Source organism: Diceros bicornis, chromosome 13, assembly GCF_020826845.1.
Source record: "Diceros bicornis minor isolate mBicDic1 chromosome 13, mDicBic1.mat.cur, whole genome shotgun sequence".
NCBI lineage: Eukaryota > Metazoa > Chordata > Mammalia > Perissodactyla > Rhinocerotidae > Diceros > Diceros bicornis.
The window spans coordinates 40,317,689-40,342,530 of NC_080752.1; the positions used below are offsets into that span (position 1 = coordinate 40,317,689).

Genomic DNA, 24,842 nt, shown 5'->3' on the forward strand with positions numbered 1-24,842 from the left:
ACTTTCTCAAGTCACAGCCCCCCCATTTAAAAATATCTCAGGATTTTGTAAACAGGAATATGGTCAAAATGCTAACGATGAGACTGAAATTTGGAAAGCCAGGATGGAATGAGTCTGAGTCACAGAGCTGTGAACTCAGACTTTCTATCCAGAAAAGTTATAAATAAAATATTTTGTAATTAAATCTATTTTATAAATCTATTAAATCTTCCCTCTAGGTGAACTCTAGATTCCATTATATTTTATTAAGTTATAAAAAATTCCCCCATTTGATTAAAAACAGCAAAATGGTTACAAAGACGATGAAATGAAAAATGAAAAATCTTGGACTCTAATCTAGGATCTGCCACTTGCTGTATGATCTTGGGCAAGTTTGAAAATTTTTTTTTTTTAATAAAATGAGGGTAAAAATACCTCCATTTCATATCTTCCTTAGTTATATGTATTCTGCTATATTTTCAAAATCTTTGTAAGGGTTAAACACCCGTATTTTCAGATGAGTAACGTTACATGAAGTTTTAAGTATGTGGCAGAAATATGACAAAAATCAAATATGTGAATGATAGAATCAATGTATAGGTAAATAAACTTCATATCCTAATAAGGAACTAAGGAATCCAAAACATTTTGTGATGCTATAAAAGTTATTTATTCACTATACACAGAACATGTCCCTATAAAATGTACATGTAAATCACTAAAAAGTATAACTTGGTGAACATTTTCTCAATTACAGAACACACTAATTCAGGTGGGGTAACAGCTGTCTGCCTCAAAATAATCTTATTATAGCACCCAGAGTCTCCTTTATACCTAATGCAAAGTTAAATACTTATTTTTGGGATTATTTCCTAATATGTGTTTGAGGAGGCAGAGTTAACAATTTAATATAACTCTAGTATATTACAGTCACTGCACAATAAATCAGTTTATTACAGATTAAAACAAATCATTTTTTCATTATTTGTATTAATGGGATGCAAACAGAAATACTGGATACTTTTAAATGGCAGATAACCACAAAATTACTTATCTTTGATAGTATATTGGGTTTTATAATTACATTAGGATATGAATGGTGTAAAATATTGTTATGAACAACACACCTCAAACAAAACAATGAGGCCATACTGTAATGATTCACTAGATTGTGCTCAGTAGACATTTATTGAATAAATGAATTTTATCTATTTTTCTCCCCAATTACCCAGTACATTTTTTGCCCACAGTAAGGGCTCAGTAAATGTTTGCTGAATATACTAACTAGGAAAGAGGTGAGACGAGATGGACCCTCTTAGCTGGATGTCAAGTATTATAATTGGAATTTACCTGGGAAAGAGAGTGTTTAAGGAAGATGTAAACTGCACATGGCATACAAGTAAATAAACTCAGATGCCAACAAAGCAAACCATTAAGCAGAAAACACTGGCACTGGAATAAACAAAGGCAAGATCTGCCAATAGCAAAAATGGAACTGACTTTAAGAGATAACCAAGAAAAAGTTTATAGTGGACCATACCTTTTCTCACCCAATTCAATTTGAGACAGACCAATACAGGCACTGTAAGAGACTATGGCTGTCTTCCTTGAAATTCAGACATCCTAGTTTTCAATAATTTATTATGGACCTGTTACCCAAGAATCAATATGAACCTATTCAGATTTAGGGATTAGTTTCCACAAGTACAAAGTTGAATTTCCTTTTATTTGTCCTAAAATGCTTACTTTCAAACTTGAAGGGACTTCAATTATTCCATGTAGTTTCGATAACATTCTTTTATCTTTTCAGACCAGAGTCAAAATATTCGTACAGTATTCATACTGCAGCACCTTCCACCCACCCTTTGGTCGCTTGAACTGCCCTTCTTTGGTTCTTTTTCCGCTTTCTCAGATCTTTCTTGAAGTGTAGTAAGCAGAACTGTACTGGGTATTCCAGCTGCAGTTTGGTCTTAAATAAAAGAAGGATGTTTGTCAGTTTGGTTTTCTTTATTCTTCTCTGTGGTATACAGGATTTTGTTAGTTGAACTGGATGTAGCAGCTTACTGGGCCCAATTTTCAAGAGAATAGTACAATAGTTCCCAGGTCTTTTCCCTGGGTTGTAACTTAACGGCTCATACTCTATGTAGCACCTTTCCTTTCTCACTGAAGCATTATCTGTCATTTTTCTTCTTGCTTATTTGGCTTAAAAAAAAAAAATGTAGAGAGATCTTAAGTAAAAAGAGAGGTGATGTGTCAGCCCTCACTTGAGTCTTGATATGATCTACTCTAACACTGAGCATAGTGCCAGACACAGTAGGTACTCAGTCATTGCAGAACTCAACTATGTAACCCAAAATTAAAGCACTATGTAAGGATCCTCATCAAGTATCAGGAGGATCCTAACTATCATGGGTTCAACTATAATACAGTCCTTTTGATGCTGTTAGGTATGTCACTTTAGAAATAACATGTAAAGTTCTCAAGAAAATAGTCTGAGTCTAAAAAAAAGTCACAAGTAAAAAATAAAAATGAAACATCAGGCCTTCTAATTCTATACAGACTGAGAACAATTTTAATGGGCTATCTCCTCAATCTACTTCTCTCAAATTATAGTCCATTAAAAAAAAAACTCTAAGGATCAGGCCTGGGTTCAAATCCTGGATATGCCGTTTAGAGCCTTTTCTTTGTGCCTTATCTGCAATATGGGGAAAAGAAAAGTATCTTTCTCACAGTGTTTTGTGAAGAGTCAATGAATTAACACACAAAGCTTTTAGAACAGTGTCTGGCACAGCACAAATACTCAATAAATATTAGCTATAATTGTTGTCATTATAAAGTATAGCTAAAATTCAAACCACAAAACACCGAAAACCAGTTCCCCAAAATGCTTATCACTTAATATTAACTGCTCACCAACATTCAATGCAGAAGTATTTTAAATCATGCCGGAAACATAAGGCCCAATGCATCTTGTTTAGGATGGGAAAGAGCAGAATTATTGGTCCATCCAATCATGAAAACATAAATTTAAATTAGCTGATCCAAATTTCATTTTAATACATATCCCAACACTACCAGCAAACCTCTAAGTTATTTAACCCAAGGGGCTTAATAACTGCCACTAACCTCTAAGTTATTTAACCTGAGGGGCTTTGACATTACATAAGGAATTTTTAAGTACAATGTAAAAGATGTACCTTTCTGGCAAGTTTTATCATTTCCAAAGTAAAAGTTAGTTGTGCCTAGTGCAACACTGATTAAAAATATTCCTAAATCTACAAAGGATTGTTTCCATTGTTATTTTAGAATCTCATTCAAAACTATAATAATTCCAGTTAATCATTATTTCCTTCATTTTGTTTTTATTATAGCATGTTTGCTTAATTTACAGCAAGCAGAAAATAAGCTGGGTCTTGTTTTGATCCAAACATTGATGTTTTAAAGGTTGTACACAATATTTGTTAAAAAGAACATATAAAAATACCTTTTTAGAAGCTTCTATAAGAAAGAAAATACAAAGTTTAACCCCACAACTTTCCTCTTTGCTAGAACTGCAAACTACTGCTACAGTTTTAAATAGACTTTTTGTTGTTGTTTAAACTATACATCCAGGAAAATCTAAAAAAATTAAAGAAACGTGCATATAAATGATTGCATAGCAGAACATGAACATTAACTGCAAACAGTAAAGAAATGAAAGTTAGAAATACTATCAAATATACAAAGGTTCTAGAATCAATCCTTTAAACACATTCCACAAACAGTATTTAAAAACCATCTTTTGTTCTTTACAGGCAAGGCCTAGATTACTAAAACAAAAATTGAAATAAGTAATCCTTTAAAAGGAATCGTTTCCCCACAATGTTTCTTACTCATAACCTGCAAGCAAGCAATCTGAAATTTTTAAAGATGCTAGCTTTTATTCTGAAATGAGATTGGACATGTCAAGTCATTTTTATTGCCCCCAAAACAATCTCTCTGAGAAATGCTAGAAATTATAAATGGTTAAGGGTATTATTTTCTCATTTTTAGTCAGGTACTACTAGGTACTAGATTGATAATAAATCAAAAACTCAGAGATGTGACTTATTTAAAATTAATTCTTTTTTCAAAAGTATTTTAAATTTCATGGCACCAGAAAATCACCTAGAATGGAGTGTTGTCTTTCAACTTGCCTCACGTTAAATAAACTGAGGTGTGAAGAACAAGCCTCCTTCATGAAGAGGTAAGCAAATTTTGATACAAATGCACATACTGAGTGCTATAAGCATCAAAATTCAGTTCTTTTATACTACCCACATACACAAACAAAACCTACTTTGAAACAATTTACTTGCTTTTAACAGCAGTAGGAAAACTAAGCAATATTATGGTCAACAATGCTCCTTAAAGTTTGGAGTAACTACATAAGAGCACTCTTTTCCCCTTAAAATTATTTTTGCCATCATTGACCTGCTCTGATTTTAAGGTGAGTTTTTCTGATGTTTGTACGTTCCAAATCTTCACAAAATCCAGAAAAAAAAGCAGTGAAGGCTCCATGTTTCAGTCAAAAACTCAATCTCCCCAAAAATGCTACTTAACCCCGCTGGCATCATTCCCCAAGACAGTGGGGTTAACAAAAGAACTATTCCACACTGTGTCATAAATTAACTGTTATCACGGGTCTAGAAACTTTGACAAGACAAAAAGGTCCACCCTGAACCTAAATGTGTCTGATCAGTGTTGTACTGTGGCTACAACTTCACTTTTGTATCATTCTATCTTATTAGCAAGCTACATTTCTAGGTTAACAGTTCTACCAAATATGGATATGAAAGTTTATTTTTAGTAAGACAATGTTGCAAATTATGGTCAACCAACATCTTTTCACCAATACTTCAAGCATAAAAAATGAGAATCTTTACAAAAATATACAGAGACACCACAAATTGGTAGCTGCCCATAACATTAAACAAACTGGACTCTTAAGAGTGGCTTCTCAACAGCATATCATTTTAATTATAACCATGGCCTGGTACAGGGAAAACTGACAAGTGTTTTTTAAGCATCATTGCAACATTGTATTCCTGATAATTTAAGTAAACCAAACTATGAGTAAATGAATGATACATGCCTAAAAATATCATGGTTTATACTATCAGTGGCCACTGGACTTAGGACTAGTCCAAGACCTTGATCTAGACTTTGACCTAGACCTAGATTGTGATCTTGACTGAGATTTGGATCTAGGTGGTTCTTTTTTCCTTGATTCCTTTTCATATCTTGAGCCAGACTTATAATGTGTTTTGGAATCTGTTTTAGAGGTGCCTCTAGTTTTGGTGTGAGATGCAGACCTAGAACGTGATTTAGCCTTCATTTCTTTCTTGGGCTGGGACTTGGACCGTGATCTTGAATTGGATTTAGATCTTGAAAAAGATCGATTTCGGTGTTTGAATCTTTCAAAACAGAGGAGAGATACAATTAGAGTAAAAATTAGATTTTATATTAATCAAATTTGTTATTTTTAGAGCAAAAGTTCACTGTGAAATTGAAAAATGTATAAGTCTTTTTCAAAGCAAAGTTATTTACCTATCATTGTCGGAATGGCTTCTGCTACGCCGCGGTCTTCCAGTCGGTCTACTGCTAAAAAGTATATCAGAAAAAGCAAACAGTGACAAACGTCTATTTACAGTCTTTTAAAAAGTTTCTAATTTAGTGAACCATAAAACTTTTTAAATGAAGCACTAAAATATTTTTAGTCTCAATGAAGCGTACAATGTATATAAGTATACAAAAAGGTAAAAAAGAAAAAAAATTAAAAGCTAATGAACATAAATCTTTCCTGACAGATCATGGTGCTACACATCACACTTACTTTCTAGGACTATATGATCTTCTATAGTTGTAATCAAAGGACCGACTTCTTGATCTCCTTCTTTCATAACTTCGGCTTCTAGAACGTCTGTATCTGTCATAATCATCATAGCGTGAAGAACTGTACACATTCCTCCCTTCCTTGGCTTTCATCTGATTTGGAGCTACGAAATACAAAGAACAGAAATATTTAGAAACATTAAAAACTTAAGTATTTAAACCCTCAAATTACAGGAAAAATTACTGCACCCCCTTCCCTTATATCCTCAATCTGTGTCAAGATTAACTGTGAATATTAATCATGGAAAAGGTATTTGTTTTCAAGGAAGTCTTATCAGAAGATGGTTTTATGCTAAAAATGATACTCTCAAACACCTTCCCAAATATTTTTTTCCCCCAAAGACCTATCTAGCTTGTTGTCCAAAAATATTCCAACTACTCTGACATCAGGAAAATATACCATTGAAGTATTTTTTAAAAATTCCAAATTAAAATATGAACAACTTTTGAACCATATTCTATTTTGGAGTTATCCTGCCATGGTTTCCATTCATTAGGAACACAATTACCAAGGAAAAAATACTCATTGGTGGCCTACGAACAATGTGTAGTATCAAAATGCAATAATATACATACAGTTCTGAGAGACCACAACAAAGAGAAGTGTAAGAGAGCCAACACTTACTGAATGCCTCAGAAACACCCACACCCCTGGACAGTCCTCAATTCTTATGTTACCTCATTCAATTCTACGAAGCAGATACTTTATGTATGTGTGTTTGTATGTATAATAACATAGTGAATACCCAGGAATCCATCAGCCAACCCAAGAACTAGAGAATTACCAATAGCTTGTGTCTAACCTAAGTGCTCCTCCTCTCTTCAGCAGCTATTTTAATTTCTTTTAGCATCTTGCCCAAGGTAACATAATGATGAGCCAGAATTCAAACCCAGGTCTACTGGACTCCCAAGCCTGTGTTCTTGCCTCATTAGCATGAAGCTAATACCTGGTGTATGACTGCATAATAAAAATCAAGTACTAATATAAAATCTATTCTAGGTTTAATTTATATAGCCTTTCCTAGTCTAATTCTATCTGTTCATTTCCATAGCCTTGCATCCACATAATTACCCAATTATGCCTTGAAGATCTTTATGAGGAAAAGAAATGGCACAAGAGAGACCCAAAACTTTCCAAATTTTATCCCTTTCAATTCCACCACCAGTATATTAAACATGCCACAGCTAATAGTATTGATCCACTTTCTTCACAGTTTAAACATATTTCAGGCATTCTGATTTCCACTTTATACCTTATGTCTACCCTGAAACTTTGTAATATATCTAAAAAATATGATGAACCAAAGTATTCAAGATACTCTACCTTCTCAAAAACTATCTTTTTGGGTTTTGAACACATAGACAAATTGCACAAATTCTTTCAAGAAGAAATCTCAAAACACGGTCTAAAAATGATATATTATACATACATTAGGCAAAGGGTACTTACTCTTCCGATCCCCCTGTGCAAACTGTATTTCAATTTGGCGTCCACAAATCCATTTTCTGTCCAAATTATGTAAAGCATCTTCAGCATCACGAACATCCTCAAATGTGCTAAATGTTAAGGGGCTTCGGAAGTTTGCAAACTTTGATAATGAATGAAAGTTCAGTCGGCAAGCCTGGAACAATTCAGTCTCTCGATATTATTCTAGATAATCAACCAGACCCCACTTACTAGTTGGTTGATTCAGCTATAAAAACTTCACAGTATTAAAGCACTTGAGATTTCCTAAGGCGTATGTTTAAAAACACATGTGAATACATATTATAAAGTAATTATTGAAATAAAATCTGTTATAGCTGAACTACCAAGTAATTCTATCAAATTTTTTTCCTGAGTTTTAAGAATTAACTTTACAAAACAAGACAAAAAAGAGAAGCAAATATCAGTTCTATGTTGTATGCTAAAACACAAATTTCTTAAAATAAAACTGAAACTGTTTTTCATATTTTTTTCCAAATGAAAAAAAGAAAATGCCAATAGTTCTTGTGTAAGCAAACAGAATATACCTTACCTTATAGGAGATGAAAGCATTAACCTCAAATTTATTTTGCTGTTTTTCTCAGACTCTCTAAAGCTATTATTTCATGTAGTTGTCTTCCTTGTACCACACAGGGAAGACTGCTACACTAGCCACTTGTGGATATGAAGACAGAATCAAGTAATAATCAAGACATCACTACACCAAAAGATAGTACACCCATGCACAGACTATAAAAGCATACTATCAAGAAATAACAGACCATTTCTAAAAATTCCTGGACTGGAAAGCCCTAACCATGATACTAAACAAACAGCTTCCTGTAAAGAAATGGAGTTGGGACTGGTTTTCAACTTGAGAATTTCAAGATAATATTTATCAGCCCAAAGTAGGAACTGCTGATCTAAAAGGCTAAGTTGCCTTGTTTTCCTTCCCTAATGTCAGCAATAATACCGTGGAGAACTGTTGGCTTTACAAAGTTATTCTATCCAAATTTAGCTCTTTGCCTAAAACCATCATTCTAACAGAAGCCAAGCACATATTCAGAGCAGTGTCTGATATAAAAGCTTTGCACAGGAAGCTAGGTTAGGTTTGGGTGTGGATTTTCATTCTATCCTAAAACTCACTCTTCTAACTTGCCCATTTCTATTTCTTAAATTTGAGAGAGAAGAGTGCAGATCTTGAGAGCTGATTAAAAAACACCTGTCAAGTGACATACTCCCTTCAATGCTGATACCAAAATTCTTTTATTCCAGAGACTAAAAGGTCTTCACCATTTTTTTTGTGTTCTGAAAGGAATTAAGGACCACAGCAGGTTTCCAGCTCTCTCTTCCTGAGGCTATCACAAAGCAGAAGTTTTCCCAAGTCCTGAATCTCAGGGCTTTCAACGTGAAAAGGCAAAGGCTGATGGGGAGTTTAGAACCTTGAACACTATAACTGAACACCCCTCTCAAGGGTAATGCAGTTGGGCTCTACAATAATTAAAAACAGTAAGTTCACTTATTGGGTGTACTACTTTATTTGTTACTGCCAGAGACTATAATAATTTTATAAAGGATTTAGGTCAAGAGGTGTAAAATTAACAAGAGCAAATCATCCCCTGGGGCTACCCTCAAAAACAGAATCTTGGGTTGGATGAACCATGGCAAGGTTCTACTTGACCTGTTAAGAGAAAGATAATTGGGAATGGGGTCAGCTAGAAGAGAAAGCTGCAGCAGGGGCAGCCAAATGCCAGTTATGGAGAAATTTGTACTCCGGGTCTTTGCAAAATATTGAAACCTATTACTTTTAAACTATTTTAAGATCACAGAAAGACTCTAGGTATATAAAAAACATATAATTTTCCTCTAGATTCCATTGGATGACAACTCTTTTCTGGCTCAAGTATCACATACTTGAGTCAAACTACTACTGATCTATCTTGGTTCCCAGGACCCCCAAAACCAGGTAAAATTATAAGCTAGAATGCATTGCTCTCTATTTTTTTAAACCAAGCCAGACATAGGTCTTATCCTCTCTGTAACAGAGCTCTGCCACCAAGTCCCACATCTGTCCTTGATCCCTGGCCCTGCAGGAGTAGCAGCTTTTGGCCTTGCCCCTTAAGTCTCACTAGGATTCTGCTAAGTTTCAAGAACCATTGAATTTAAGCAATAAGAATTTTTCCTAGCCTGAAGCCCACAGCCCAAACCTTCGTTATAGCAGGGAGATGATCTCACTGAAGGAAGTAATGTCACCTAAAACTCTGGGCCAGGGAATGACTTCTCAAAGATCAGATTAGGCACCCATATCAGGGATAAGGCCTTCTAGAAAATATTCAGGACCAACTGGTCATAGGTGCTAAAGCAGTGTGGCGCCAGCAGCCTCACAGAGCTAAGTTTCAGAAGTTAGGAGTATGTGTGCGCTCCCCAGCAGCCACTTTAAAATCTATCCACAAACAGGTAGTATCTCTACTGGATCTGACCCTCTAAGACCACCAGAGCTGTTTCTAAGTGGTCCCCAGTGCATGCACCTGTCTCCCCTTTAAGGGCAGCTCTGTGGAGCTGGCTTGACCCCGGAACCTCACCCTACTCCAAAGAGTAATGCCTGCTATCCTACGGTATCTGACCACCTGGTCCAAAACAGAAATATGCTGAGTTTGAGCTTAACAACATTACATCCCAGTACACTTGAACTTGACAAGCTAAGAGAGTGCATTTATACAAGACCACAATCACAACATCAAAGGCCCACATAAATCAAGTTACAGGTTTTGTCACTAGACCAAACCAGAGTAATTTTGAAAATTAACTGCTTACGAAACATTAAAAAAAGAAAAAAGAAAAAAAAGGAAAATAGTTATTCTGTAGGATACATCAGGTATGACTCCTTTAATCTTGGCCATCATTCAACTTCATCTTGACCTTTAACTCTTTAAGTGCTTGTCAGAAGGACTTGTCATGAGATGCTTGGCCAAATATGACAGATGGCTTTATCTTTAACTTTGAAAAACAACCTTTTCCCCCTTTTGTAGATAAAGCGAGGCTTTGTCTCCCATTAGGCTTGTCCTTCTTCCAGCTTTTCTTTATTTTTTCTTTTCCCAAACTCTCCCTTCTCTTCAAGCCTGATCCTTAAGAGGTCTTTGGCTTGTCTACTTGCCTTAAGTGTTGAACTCTACTCTAAAGGTTCTTTCATGCTTTCTCTTTGGGGTCGCCATAACTGTACAGCTTTACATTCTCTGAGGTAACAACAGAGGACAGCAAATTAGGGGACAATATTAAAGAAGTTTACCTCATTGTTATACAATTTGTTTTTGATCAAGTGATTCAAGTTAACAAACAAGAATACCAAACTTTAATTGCTAAGCACAAGAACATATTAACTTTTAATTTGACTTATATTAAAGGTGGTAGCAACCAGACTGTATTCAAATTTAAATCACATATTATAATCATTGATTTGAGTTTCAGCAGCATGAATGTGAATTTAAATATTTTACTATTTTTGGATTAACTTTAAGAAATAGAGCAATGTGTGAGTCAGAATTAATTTTCAAAAATTTGAAGACATTATACATTTATTAGAGGACAAAAATAAACTACTTTTTAGATGTTACCTCTTACATAAACTTGAATTTCAAACTTGAACACCCCTCACTAATCAGTCATCTGAAGAAAGGATATTGAACATAAGCAAATCCTCTTGGGCGACGAGTGTAGAAATCAAGTGGAACATACACATCAACTATAGGACCATAACGACCAAATTCGCGTCGTAAATCTTCGGACCTAAAACATCATAAAAAGACCCCAAATTTTTATGTTCACTCCCTTAAGAGTGTCTTCGTAAAACATAGGTATCTTTCTGTAATAACTCAATTAATGAAAGGGACTGTGTTGTGTCCCTGGGTGACCCGAAACAGACAAGCTTTCTAAATCTCAACATTAAGAGCCAACTTTAAGAATATACAAAAATGCACAGGCAATATATCTTTTTGATACAGGAAAGCTAGGATCCAATATTTTGGATGATAAAAATGCAGTTTATAATAAAATCTATTACTATTTTACATTAACAACAGGAAAAGAACAGACATTTAGGAAACGATCACAATTTATCTCTATTGTTTTTATCCACGTCCTTCATGTTTCATAAAAGGTATAATAGCATTAGGTTATAGATAAGTATTGCTAACACTTTTACAGTAAGTACCAAGTCAACTCTAGTACTCTGAAAAATATAAAGCACTTATTTTTACCCCAAAATTTTAGCTACAGGATAGTCACATATAACTCCGTAAATAAGAAATGTCAAAATGACATACAGGAGAAAATTTTCTAGCAGCTAAAATAATTACTATGCTTACTTTCCCACTTAAAGTTACGACAGAAGAATATAAATCACACAACGCTACCAAGAAAAACTCTGATTTCTTTTTTTTGGGTAGAGTGATTATTCGTGAAATACAAAAAGTCTCATCTTGTGATAAGATCTCTTCCAAAAAATTCTGACAGCAACTCCGAGCAAATAAGGGAATTGGCGAGAACAAAGGCACGGTCTGGATTAATCCCATTTAGCTATCAACGTCCTAATAGCATTAGACTTCCTAAACCCCCTTTCTCAAAGAGTGACCAGTATTTCCGGGAAATGGGAAGAACTAGTTCGCACCGTTTAACCGGAAGGATTTGATTTCCCAAATCTTAACATCCCCTTTCTCCAAACATCTTCAACAATTAAAAACCACAAGTACAGCAGAACCAAAAAAAAGGGTAGCAACTGCTTCGCCACGCTCCCCTCCCCCGATCCCGTTATGTCGCTGCAAATCTTTTTTCTTAACTAAAAAAATTATCTGGGCCGAGGGGGGCGTGCACCCCAAAGAAGGCGAACTTCAAATTTATGGGGCGCGGATACTCGGCGGAGGCTGGACGTGCCGGGAGGAAGCAGGAGGAAGGGGTCCCCTGCGGAGGGGGAGGGGACCGAAAGCCAGCCACGCGGCCCTCGCCCCCCGCGGCGGCCCGGAGGACCACGGGCGCCGCCCTCGCCCCCACGCGGCGGCTGAGCCGGCGCCGCGGCCTAGTTCGCGCCGGAAAGCCGGCGCGAGACCCGCCATTTTCGCCCCTTCCCCTCCCCCGGCCTAGCGCGCCGCCGCCGCCGCCGCATGGGTCCTCTCCGAGCGCCTGCGGCCTCACCGCGTAGGACCCGAGTGCCTTGCCTCTACACACCTGGTGTCGTCGGCCACGTTCCTTACGAACAGAGACGTGTTGGGGGGGCGCAGGTAGCGGGACATAACGGCGGCGCGGGTCTCCAACGGGGCACTAACGGCTCAGTAAACCGTCCCCGGCTCCGGCGGCGGATCCTTAGACACACAGCCAGACGGCTCCGCTACGGCAACCGCCTCTTCTCGCGAGACCTCACTCCCGCCTCCACCCCCTCCTACCTGGGCGCAACGCCGGGACCGGCAACGGTTCTTTCCCGCGAGATCACCCGGCGTGCGACTGCGCATGCGGACGGCAGGGCTACGTGCCGCAGCCTCGGTCGCATTCATTGGCTCCTCGAGCTGCCTCCTCCCCTCCCCCCAGCCCGCTCTTTCTTTCTTTAGGGAGTTGTTTTCCCGCCCTTTTCTGCCTTGCACCGCTTTTCCCCCAGCTGCCCCTAAGTCAGGAAGCAGATGTTTAACATGTACGGCAGACTTTACAGTTATTACTAACTGGACGGAGTTTTAAGCATTATAATTCGGAGAGACCGCCATAAGACCCTCCTGTCCGGTCCAAATTATGTGCTGGCTTTTGTTAGATCGCTGACCAGCGTGAGAAGAATTGAGAGCGTCTCGTATTGAGTGTGAAAGGGAAGGAGGTGTGTGTCCTCGCAGAGAGACGGGCCTGCCTCTCCAGTACTTTCTGCACGCCGCGGGCACACTGCCTGAGCGCCTGCGCCCGGGCTGCCTCTCGCCCACACCCTTCTTGGTCTTTTCCTCCACCTGTCCACGCCGTTTCCTGATTAAATGCCGTTCCCAACCTTTTGGTTGGGACGCAAACCTCACATCTTAGTCTCCGTTGTCATCTACAGCATATTCTTTGTTGCTAGCGGCTTCCCTTGTATGCATCGTTCCTGTATTGCAGTGGTCCTCCAACTTTTGGGTCTCAGAACTTCTTTGCACTCTTACAAATTATGGGAGACCCCACAGAGCTTTGTTTATGTGGGCTATTAATATCGACTGAACTAGAACTTAAAGTGGAGAAAATTTTGACACAATAACACACAAGCACACATTCCACTACCCTTCACCGCATGTCGTGTAGCCTCTGGAAGACTCTGCTCTACATTTGTGAGAGACTGAACATGAAAAGGCAAATAACGTTTAGTGTAGTTTTGACCTTGGCGACCCCCTTGAAAGGGTCCTGGGGACCCCTCCCAGACCACACTTTGAGAATCATTCCCTGCTCTATCAGACTCAGCTTTTGGAGAGGAGGGACCACCTATTAGAATGCCTCTGGCATTGCCGAACAGGTAGCAGGGACTCAAGTACTATTTAATTAAATGAACTTTTGTTTTATAAAGACCATACAAGCATTATTTTTGCATATGTCAGCATCCAAAGCAATTAAGTGATTTGACACAGGTGCTGATAGTCTAGTGTGCTCTGTAGCAGAGCTATTGTTTTTCTACATTTGTGTTTTCCAAGAAGCTTTGGACACTTAATTTATTAATTACCTATTATGTGTCAGACATGCTGGTAGACGCTGGAAATTCCGTGATGAAAAACATGGAGCTTCTGTTTCCATAGAAAATAAGCAAGTACACAGGTAATTGAAGATTTGTGGTATGAGACAGTAATAGTTTTTTGTTTCTAATTTTTAGAACAGAGGGTTGCTGAGCAAGTGTCTCCCCATGCCCCCCTCCCAAGTTAAGAACTTTTTAGTGGCTAGAAAACAGACTCCTGTAAATTACTTCAACTAATGGAGGAAATTTACATAGTCTGGTGGTACTCCTGCCACTCCAGGTTAATACCATATTGGTTTGGAACAGAGTCTGATGCATGGTAAGTACCCTATAAATATTAATAGGACTGGCTACATAATTTGTGGGGCCCAGTGCAAAATGGAAATGTTCAAAAATTATTAAGATGACAACAGCGGAGCACTAAGCCAAGTGCAGGGTGGTTCTGAGCATGGGGCCCCGTCCAACTACACACGTGGTACGCCGCTGAAGCCTGCCCTGAATGTTAGCAGTTATTATTATTACTCATGATGATCTGAGGAATAATAGGAGCAAGTGAGGTACAAATATTTACTCACTGGAATTGCTTTCTGCCTTGGACGCTAAGTGCCCCTTTGATCTTTTGTGCTTTAGGATCCCAGAGCCTTGAAAAAGATGATATTGGGAAAAGTAGAGAAAGCAAGCACTTTCCAGCCAGCTGGGGCTTGAACCAGGCAGTTTATTGAACTATAAATCTGCTGTGGGTGGTTGGGGTGCTGGGAGAGGAAGATGCACGAAGGAATTTTGAAAGTACAACACTCTCTTACAAAAGTACTACCCAGTGCGGTTAAGAGCATCATATTTCATTCTGAGCACAATAAATACCAGGGCTGGCACTTTTTTTGAAGGCCAAATGTTAACCTCTGAAAATGGTCTGTTGGTACTGCACCTCTTCTGGAAGAAATTATGTTTTGTTGGGATTTATGTCTGAAAACCACTTTCCATGGGTACTGTTCTCAGAGCTTCACAAATAAGACCCAAATGTAAAATATATAACTATGAATTTCCTTCATCCTGAAACAGCTCTGTCTTAGTTTGTGGGCAATGGCACAGACATCATGCCTGAGTGAGCCGTGCTGCTTGCTGGAGGGAGACTCACAGGGACAAATTCTGTGTGTGAAAGCTGTGGAATTGTGAGTCTGTCTCCATAAGCAGAACAAAAACCTTGAGTCAATATATCAAGGTAAATTTTATTGGTATGACTGTTTAATTCAGACAGTTGCCACGGACAGTACTCAGCACTGTGTTTCCATGGGCAAACAATCAATTAGAAGCACACTCTTTCATTGTGTTTAATAAGACATGCCTGGTGTTTCCCATACACCTTCTCGTTCTAATGAGTAGGCCACAAGCTAAGTTTCCCAGACTAAGAAGGACTCAGTGTTCCCTTTTAGACATTCCTTACTTGTGAGTCAGAAACTTTGGGCCACACACATATAAACACGTTGTCAATTTACCTGTGTACAGGTCCTTCTTTTAACCTCTGGCTCCCACTATTCTGCTCTGTGGGTGAATTCACTGCTACTGTACACATTTGTTCATCATATTCCTTAGATGATCCATTCTAGTACATAGATTGCTACTTTGAATCTGCTTAAGGTAAAATCATTTGTTATATATCAGCCTCATTTTAATGTCTTAAAGTAACATTTTCGTGAGTAATAAATGTCCTGTGTTTACTATTAAAATTTTGGAAATAAAGAAAACTATAAACATCATGTGTGATGGTACCACCTGGAACTAATTACCATTGAAACTTTTATGTATTTCTAAGCGTTTATACAGTTGTTAAAATTGGAGTCATACTGTATATGCAGTTTTATAATGTGTTTTTACCACCATTTTATGAAGAATATCTTCCCTGGCCATTAAATAGTTTTAATAAATATAATTTTTAATAGCTGCTGGGTCAGTGATAAATTGGGTTCAGTTTCCAGTAACAAAAACTTGAAATAATAATAATCTTGATCATGATAGCTAACACTTATTGAGCACTTAAATGCCAGGCATTAGCTCACAAAAGAGCAAGGGAAACAGCTCAAGAAGCAGTAGTATGTTATAGCTTTAGAGGTCATTCTGCTCATGATTTTCAGCTACTTTTTTCTTAAAGTCACATATATTAACCCATTTAATCCTTACACCAAAACTATGACCGAGGTTACTATTGTTCTTTCCATTTTATAGATGAGGAAACAGGTTTACAGAGTGGTCTAAACAAGTTAGGAGTTTCACTTATTTATTTATTTTTTGTGTAATGAGAAGTCAGGAATAGGGAGTCCAGGACTGGAATGGCAACTTTGGGATATCCAGGCTTCTCTTTCTTTCTTTCTTCTCCATTATCCCCAGTGCTGGCTTCTATACTCAAATTGCCTCATGGTCACAGGATGGCTGCTAGAGCTGCAGGCATCACATCTACATCCCAGGAAAAAAGAAAGGGTAGGACAGAATTTGAAAGGCATATGCTAGCTGAGTCGACACCCACCCCCAGCACCCAAGGAACTTTTGTTAAGCCCAATCCATTTGCCGCTTATACTTAATTGGCCAGAACTGAGTCTCATAGTCAACCCTATCATCAAGGGAGGTTAACCATTGTTACTGTCAACAAAATCAGAGTACTGTTTGTAAGGAAGAGGGAAAGGAAGGATTTTGTGGATATATTAAAAGGGTACATTTCATTATATGGTTGTAGCATAATTGATTTATATAGAAATGGTGATGATGATGATAATAAAACCTAACATTGAATAAGAACTAACTACATGCCAGATACTATGCTAATCATTTTATCTGCATTATCTCATTTAATCTTCACTACTATGAGGTAGGTACTATAACCTTCCCTATTATACTCCCCCAGATGAAGAAACTGAAACATTGAGACACTATAGGGCTTTCTGACAACATATAAGGCTTAAGGGATAAAAGATAATTTAAGACAGTTCCTGTATTTTCAAGGAGTTCTTAAGCCAGCCAAGTACACAGTATTTATAAAACTGAATTTTAGGTTAGTTTTATTTAGTTTATATTTCATTTGTCCTAATTTTAATCAGATTAGTTTTATGTTAGCCAAGATGTCCATCAATTACTATCCAATCCCAGAAAGTAACAATAGGCCAAGTACAAAAGACTGTTGTGAGCTTGCTTAAAGGTATCTGCTTATTTTGTGAGTGTCACTGACCCTATAGTCAGAGACTGTTTGAAACATAACACACAAGCAAACACAGTCAACTTGGGCCATGGGTTGCCAGACTTTTGGTCAATCGTTTTAGGTGTGTCTGTGGGGGTGTTTTTGGATGAGATTAAGATTTGGATCAGTAGACTGAGTAAAGTAGATTGCTGTTCCCAGTGTGGGTGGGCCTCATCCAATCAGTGGAGGACCTGAGGTATAACAATAGAGCTACAGATATAGCTATCTGTCTCTATCAGTAGAACAATAGAACAAAGAGGCTGAGTAAGAGGAAACTTCACCTGCCTGATTGATTGAACTGGGCCACTGGTCTTCTCTTGCTCTTGGACTAGAGCTTAAACCATTGGCTCTCCTGGGTCTCCAGCTTGCCATCTGCAGATTTTGAGTCTTCTGAGCCTCCGCAATCACGTGGCCAATTCCTTATAATGAATCTCTTTATATGAATAAATAAATAGATACATACACACACATGCTGTTGGTTCTGTTTCTTTGGAAAACCCTAACACATACGGCTATACTACAATTATCCATGCATCTGTTCCTGGACATTTGGGTTGTTTCCAGTTTGGGGCTGTTATGAATGAAGTGTCTATGAACATCTGTGCACAGGTCTTTTTGTGGATATGTTTTCAGTTTTCGTGAGTAGACACCTAGAAGTGGAATTTCTAAGTCATATGGTGCATCCTCCAGGAAGCAGATACCAAGATGAAGTGAGAAATGCAAGAGATTTCTTGGGGTTAATGCTTGTGAAATAAAAAGCAGAAAGGGAGCAGGCGAAGGCAGAAAGGGTCTTCAGACTAGATCTGACCCTGAGCAAGGAGAGGGGGAAGGAAGGATGACTGATTAGGAAGAACCTCATACTGTGGTACAGCTCTGAGAAACTTTCACCAGCTCGGTGGAGGAGCCACGGCGCAAAGATCGCCCATAGAGGAATTCTATGTTGGGCAGAGATGGCCAGGCCCTAGTACCCCACCGTGGTCAGTCTTTGGTTGGGCCAACCTGGGAAGAGCATGGCTTCACTTCAAATGCTGCCTTGGATCCTGAAGGCACTGCAGCTCAGGCTGTTAGCTAACGACACACCTTATGGTAGGGTCACTCTGGAAGCAGATCTAAGTGGCACACTTCCCTGGTGGCCAAGGTCCATGCCTTGCTCCCTGCAGATCTCTTCTCCTTCACATTATTGGGGAGCAGCTCCTTCATGGTCCCATGAGTCTCTCCTACTAAGGGGAAAACTTAGAAAAGAGAGGCTATTGAGATGAACTGCAGCCCCTGTAGCTGCAGTTGGTCTTAGGCCATAACCGGTACTCGTCCTCTCCCTCCTCCACTGTCCTCACCCTCACTGTCACGTCTTCAAATCTTGGTGGCTTACCCAGTGGTGGCCTGAGCCCCTGGTCACCATGTCCATCTCAGGCACTTGTCCATTCACAAGTACAGTCGTCAGGGGTATCAAGAGGGACCTAACTAGATCCCCTGGGTTCCACACATATTCCTCCCACCCCCTATGGTATAGCAATAACACTACCTCTTCCTGCTGATAGGGTTGGTTGACCAGTTGTGAGGAACTGTATCGAGGGCTCAGCATTGATCTTTGTAGCTTACAGCTTGGCAGCAGTTAGGTTAGCCTTGGTAAGTGGGAATTTATGTCCAGGCTCAGAAAACCACAGCCCTTGGGCCGAGTCTGGCTTGCAACTTTTTTTTTTTTAATTGATGTCATAATAGTTTATAACATTGTGAAATTTAAGTTGTACATTATTGTTTGTCAGTCACCATATATATGTGCCCTTTTACCCCTTATGCCCACCCCAACCCCCTTCCCCTCCGGTAACCATTAATCTATTCTCTTTGTCTATGTATTTGTTTATCTTCCAAATATGAGTGAAATCATATGGTGTTCGTCTTTCTCTGTCTGGCTTATCTCACTTAATATAACACCCTCAAGTTCCATCCATGTTGTTGCAAATGGGACCATTTTCTCTTTTTTTTATGGCTGAGTAGTATTCCGTTGTATATATACACCACATCTTCTTTATCTACTCATCAGTCAATGGACACTTGGGTTGCTTCCACATCTTGGCTATTGTGAATAATGCTGCAATGAACATAGGGGTGCATAAGTCCCTTTGAATTGTTGATTTCAAGTTCTTTGGATAAATACCCAGTAGTGGAATAGCTGGGTCATATGGTTTTTTGATTTTTAATTTTTTGAGAAATTTCCATCCTGTTTTCCATAGTGGCTGTACCAGTTTGCATTCCCACCAACAGTGTATGAGGGTTCCCTTTCCTCCACATCCTCTCTCACATTTGTTGTTTTTTGTCTTGGTAATTATAGCCACTCTAATAGGTGTAAGGTGATATCTCGTAGTTTTGATTTGCATTTCCCTGATGATTAGTGATGTTGAATATCTTTTCATGTGCCTGTTGGCTATCTGTGTGTCTTCTTTGGAAAAATGTCTGTTCATATCCTCTGTCCATTTTTTGATCAGGTTGTTTGTCTTTTTGTTGTTGAGTTGGATGAGTTCTTTATACATTTTGGAGATTAACTCCTTGTCAGATATATGATCTGCAAATATTTTCTCTCAGTTGGTGGATTGTCTTCATTTTCATCCTGGTTTCCTTTGCCTTGCAGAAGCTCTTTAGTCTGATGAAGTCCCATTTGTTTATTTTGTTGTTGTTCATTGCCGAAGTAGATATGGTATTCGAAAAGATCCTTCTAAGACCGATGTCAGAGTGTACTGCCTATATTTTCTTCTAGGAGTTTTATGGTTTCGTGTCTTAGCTTCAAGTCTTTAATCCATTTTAAGTTAATTTTTGTGTATGGTGAAAGATAATGGTTTACCTTCATTCTTTTGCATGTGGCTATCCAGTTTCCCCAACACCATTTATTGAAGAGACTTTCCTTTCTCCATTGTATGTTCTCAGCTCCTTTCTCGAAGATTTGCTGTCCTTATGTGTGTGGTTTTATTACTGGGCTTTCAATTCTGTTCCATTGACCAGTGTGTCTGTTTTTGTACCAGTACCATACATACCATGCTGTTTTGATTAATATAGCTATGTAGTATATTTTGAAGTCAGGGATTGTGATGCCTCCAGCTTTGTTCTTTTCTCTCAGGATTGCTTTAGCTATTTGGGGTTTTTTGTTGCCCCATATGAATTTTAGGATTCTTTGTTCTGTTTCTGTGAAGAATGTCATTGGGATGCTGACTGGGATTGCGTTGAATCTGTAGATTGCTTTAGGTAGTATGGACATTTTAACTATGTTTATTCTTCCAATCCATGTGCATGGAATATCTTTCCATTTCTTTATGCCATCATCGATTTCTTTTGATAATATCATAAGGTTTCATTGTATAGGCCTTTCACCTCCTTGGTTAAATTTATTCCTAGATAGTTTATTCTTTTTGTTGTGATTATAAATGGGATTGTATTCTTGAGTTCGCTTTCTGTTAGTTTGTTATTAGAGTATAGAAATGCAACTGATTTTTGTAAGTTGATTTTGTATGCTGAAACTTTGCTGTAATTGTTATTTCTAATAGTTTTCCAATGGATTCTTTAGGGTTTTCTATATATAAAATCATATCGTCTGCAAACAGTGAGAGTTTCACTTCCTCCTTGCCTATTTGGAAACATTTTATTTATTTTTCTTGCATAATTGCTTAGGCCAAAACCTCCAATACTATGTTGAATAAGAATGGTGAGATTGGGCACCCTTGTCTTGTTCCTGATCTCAGAGGGGTGGCTTTCAGTTTTTCCCCATGGAGTATGATCTTGGCTGTGGGTTTGTCATATATGGCCTTTATGTTGAGGTACTTTCCTTCTATACCCATTTTATTGAGAATTTTTATTATAAATGGAAGTTGGATCTTGTCAAATGCTTTCTCAGCATCTATTGAGATGATCATGTGGTTTTTATTCCTCATTTTGTTAAGGTGGTGTATCACATTGATTTGCAGATGTTGAATCATCCCTGTGTCCCTGGTATAAATCCCACTTGATCATGGTGTATGATCCTTTTGCTGTATTGCTGTATTCGGTTTGCCAATATTTTGTTGAGGATTTTTGCATCTATGTTCATCAGCGATATTGGCCTGTAGTTTTCCTTCTTTGTGTTGTCCTTGTCTGGCTTTGGGATCAGGGCGATGCTGGCCTCGTAAAATACGTTAGGAAGTGTTCTGTCTTCTTCAATTTTCTGGAATAGTTTGAGGAGGATAAGGTACTAAATCTTCTTTGAATGTTTGGTAGAATTCTCCAGAGAAGCCATCTGGTCCTGGACTTTTATATTTTGGGAGGTTTTTGATTACTGTTTCAATATCTTTACTTGTGACTTGTCTATTTAGATTCTCTATTTCTTCTTGGTTCAGTTTTGGGAGGTTGTATGAGTCTAAGAATTTATCCATTTTTTTCTAGATTGTCCAATTTGTTGGCATATAATTTTTCATAGTATTCTCTTATAATCCTTTGTATTTCTGTGGTATCCATTGAAATTTCTCCTCTTTCATTTCTAATTTTATTTGTTTGAACCTTTTCTCTTTTTTACTTAGTAAGTCTGGCTAAGGGTATGTCAACTATGTTTATCTTCTCAAAGAACCAGCTCTCTGTTTCATTGATCCTTTCTACTGTTTTTTTGTTGTTGTTGTTTCAGTTTCATTTATTTCTGCTCTAATTTTTTATTATTTTCCTCCTTCTGCTGACTCTGGGCTCTGTTTGTTCTTCTTTTTCTAGTTTTGTGAGGCGTAGTTTAAGATTGCTTATTTGAGATTTTTCTTGTTTGTGAAGGTGGGTCTGTATTGCCATGAATTTCCCTCTTAGGACTGCTTTTGCTTGCAGCCTGTTTTTGTATGGCCTGTGTACTAAGAATGGGTTTTACTTTTTTAAATTGTTGAAAAAAAGCGAAAGAAGATTAATATTTATTTACTTATTTATTACTTGACTCCCTCTGCTGAATGTCAGTTTCGTAAAAGCAGGGACTTTGTTTTAATCACACCAGGATAGTCCTGCACTGTAAAAGTATGTAATAAAATTTTAGTCTATGGAACCCTTGTGTGTTGCTGGTGGGAATGTAAAATGGTGCAGCCGCTGTGGAAAATGGTTTGGTCGTTCTGCAATAAATTAAACACAGAGTTACCATTTTGTATGAGAAATTCCAGTCCTGGGTATATACTCAAAAGAATTGAAACTGGTGTTCAAATAAAAACTTGGGCATAAATGTTCATAGCGACACTATTCACAATAGCCAAAGGTGGAAACAACCAGAATGTTTATCAGCTGATGAAAGGATAAATAAAATATGGTATATTCACACAATGGAATATTATTCAGCCATAAAAAGGAGTGAAGTACTGTTACCTGTTACAACATGGATGAACCTTGAAAACATTATGCTAAGTGAAACAAACCAGACACAAAAGACCATGTGTTGTATGATTCCATTTATATAAAATATCCAGAATAAATAAATCTATAGAGACAGAAAGCAGATGGTGGTTGCCAGGGGCTAGAGGAGGGAAAAATGAGGAATGACTGCTGAATACATATGAGGTTTCCTTTGGGGGTGATGAAAATGTACTGGAACTAGAGCCAGCTCGGATGGCCTAGTGGTGAAAGTTTGGCACACTCGCTCTGGTGGCCTGGGTTCGGTTCCTGGGTGAGGAACCACACCACTCATCTATCAGTAGCCACGTTGTGGTGGCGGCTCATGTAGAAGAAGCAGAAGGACTTGCAACTAGAATATACAACTGTGTACTGGGGCTTTGTGGAGGGGGGAAAAAAGAGGATGATTGGCAACAGATGTTAGCTCAGGGTGACTCTTTCCCAGCAAAAAAAAATAAATAAATAAAAATGTACTGGAACTAGATAGTAGTGATGATTGCACAACATTGTGAACGTATTAAATGTCACTGAATTGTACACTTTAAAATGGTTAAAATGGAAAATTGTATGTTATGTGTGTTTTGCCACAATAAAAAATGCTATAAAAATAGAAAAAAAATTTAATCTATTACTGAATATTGGACATTTGCGTTACTTCCAAATTTTTATTATTAACACTAACCCTGAGATGAACATCATTGTACGCCCAACTTTTTGTACATTTTGGTTGGGACAAATTCCTAAGTGTTGAATTGCTGAGTCAAAGAATATGAAAAATTTTAACAACTTGATATACATGAGCAAAATCCCCTTTGAAAAGGTTGTACCGATTTCACTCTATTTATTCAATAAACATACAAACAATGTGGAGTTTATACTCTGTGCCAGGTTCTGTGCTAGGACTGGGAATACAATGAAGAAAAGCCACAGTTCTCAGGAGTCTGAAATCTAACTGGGTGCAACAGTCAGGTAAACAGCCAGTAACAATAAGGTGTAATAGACAGAAGTTAACACAAAGCAGGAGGACTTAATTCAACCTTGATTAGGAAGAGAGGTGATATCTAGGAGGTCTAGGAGTTTTCTCAGGCTGGGCAACCACTCTCACCAATTCTGGATATTATCTTAAGGAAAACAAGTTGCAGTTTTTATAGATTAAAACTTTTACTTCCTAAAACTATGTTTATTTGATTGCTAGTGAAGATGAAGATTTTTCTCACGTTGATTGACCATTTCCAACTCTTCTTTTGCCTGTTTTCCCATTGGGATGTAAATGTTTTTCTCAGAATTTTGAAGAGTTCTTTATTTTGTAAGAGTGACTCCATTGCAGTTATTGTCATGGCAAATATATTTGGCTAGTTTGTAGTTTGCTTTCAAATCTTCTGTAGGGTGGTTTTTTAGTTTTTTTTTTTTTTTTTTTTTTGTGAGGAAGATCAGCCCTGAGCTAACATCCGTGCTAATCCTCCTCTTTTTGCTGAGGAAGACCAGCTCTGAGCTAACATCTATTGCCAATGCTCTTCTTCCCCCCCCCCCCCCAAAGCCCCAGTAGATAGCTGTATGTCATAGTTGCACATCCTTCTAGCTGCTGTATGTGGGACGCGGCCTCAGCATGGCCGGAGAAGCGGTGCGTCGGTGCGTGCCCGGGTCCAAACCCGAGCCGCCAGCAGCAGAGCGCGCACACTTAACCGCTAAGCCACGGGCCGGCCCATGTAGGGTGGTTTTTAAAGACAGCTTTATTGGGGTATAATTTATATACCATAAAATATGCCCATTGTTAAGTGTACAATTCAATGATTTTTAGTAAAATTTCATAAAAGTCTGCAATTCAATGATTTATATATATATACATATATACACAAATTCTCTCTCTCTATATATAAGGCATACAAATATATAGTAACATTATAGAATTGTGCAGGGTGTTTTAAAGTGTATATATATTTTATTGTACACAGTCATAATTTTATTATCATTTTTAAGCTCAAACTATTTAGAGATTAAAAATACCAGTAAACGTGGGGCTGTCCTGGTGGCATAGCGGTTAAGTTCACGTGCTCCAATTCGGCGGCACGGGGTTCGAGGGCCAGATCCCTGGCGCAGACCTGCGCACCACTTATCAAGCCATGCTATGGTGGCGTCCCATATAAAGTAGAGGAAGATGGTCACGGATGTTAGCCCAGGGC

General features: G+C 38.2%; 1 protein-coding gene across 5 annotated transcripts; it reads right to left on the minus strand.

Moving 5' to 3' along the window:
* Positions 1–908: 908 nt before the first annotated feature.
* On the minus strand, positions 909–12,750 carry SRSF10 (serine and arginine rich splicing factor 10). Of its 5 annotated transcripts, XM_058553228.1 has the most exons (7): positions 12,575–12,750; positions 11,036–11,140; positions 7,343–7,446; positions 5,834–5,996; positions 5,548–5,598; positions 5,313–5,414; positions 909–1,948 (listed from the first exon to the last, which is right to left on the minus strand). In XM_058553228.1, exons 1-7 carry the CDS (start codon positions 12,637–12,639, stop codon positions 1,888–1,890), a joined length of 651 nt encoding a protein of 216 aa, XP_058409211.1. In that variant the 5' UTR covers positions 12,640–12,750; the 3' UTR covers positions 909–1,887. The 5 variants fall into 5 exon arrangements, with proteins under 5 accessions (XP_058409211.1, XP_058409213.1, XP_058409212.1 ...); XM_058553230.1 differs by lacking the exon at positions 5,313–5,414 and having other exon boundaries at positions 909–2,181; positions 12,575–12,749; XM_058553229.1 differs by lacking the exon at positions 5,313–5,414 and having other exon boundaries at positions 12,575–12,748.
* Between the last annotated feature and the right edge of the window lie 12,092 nt (positions 12,751–24,842).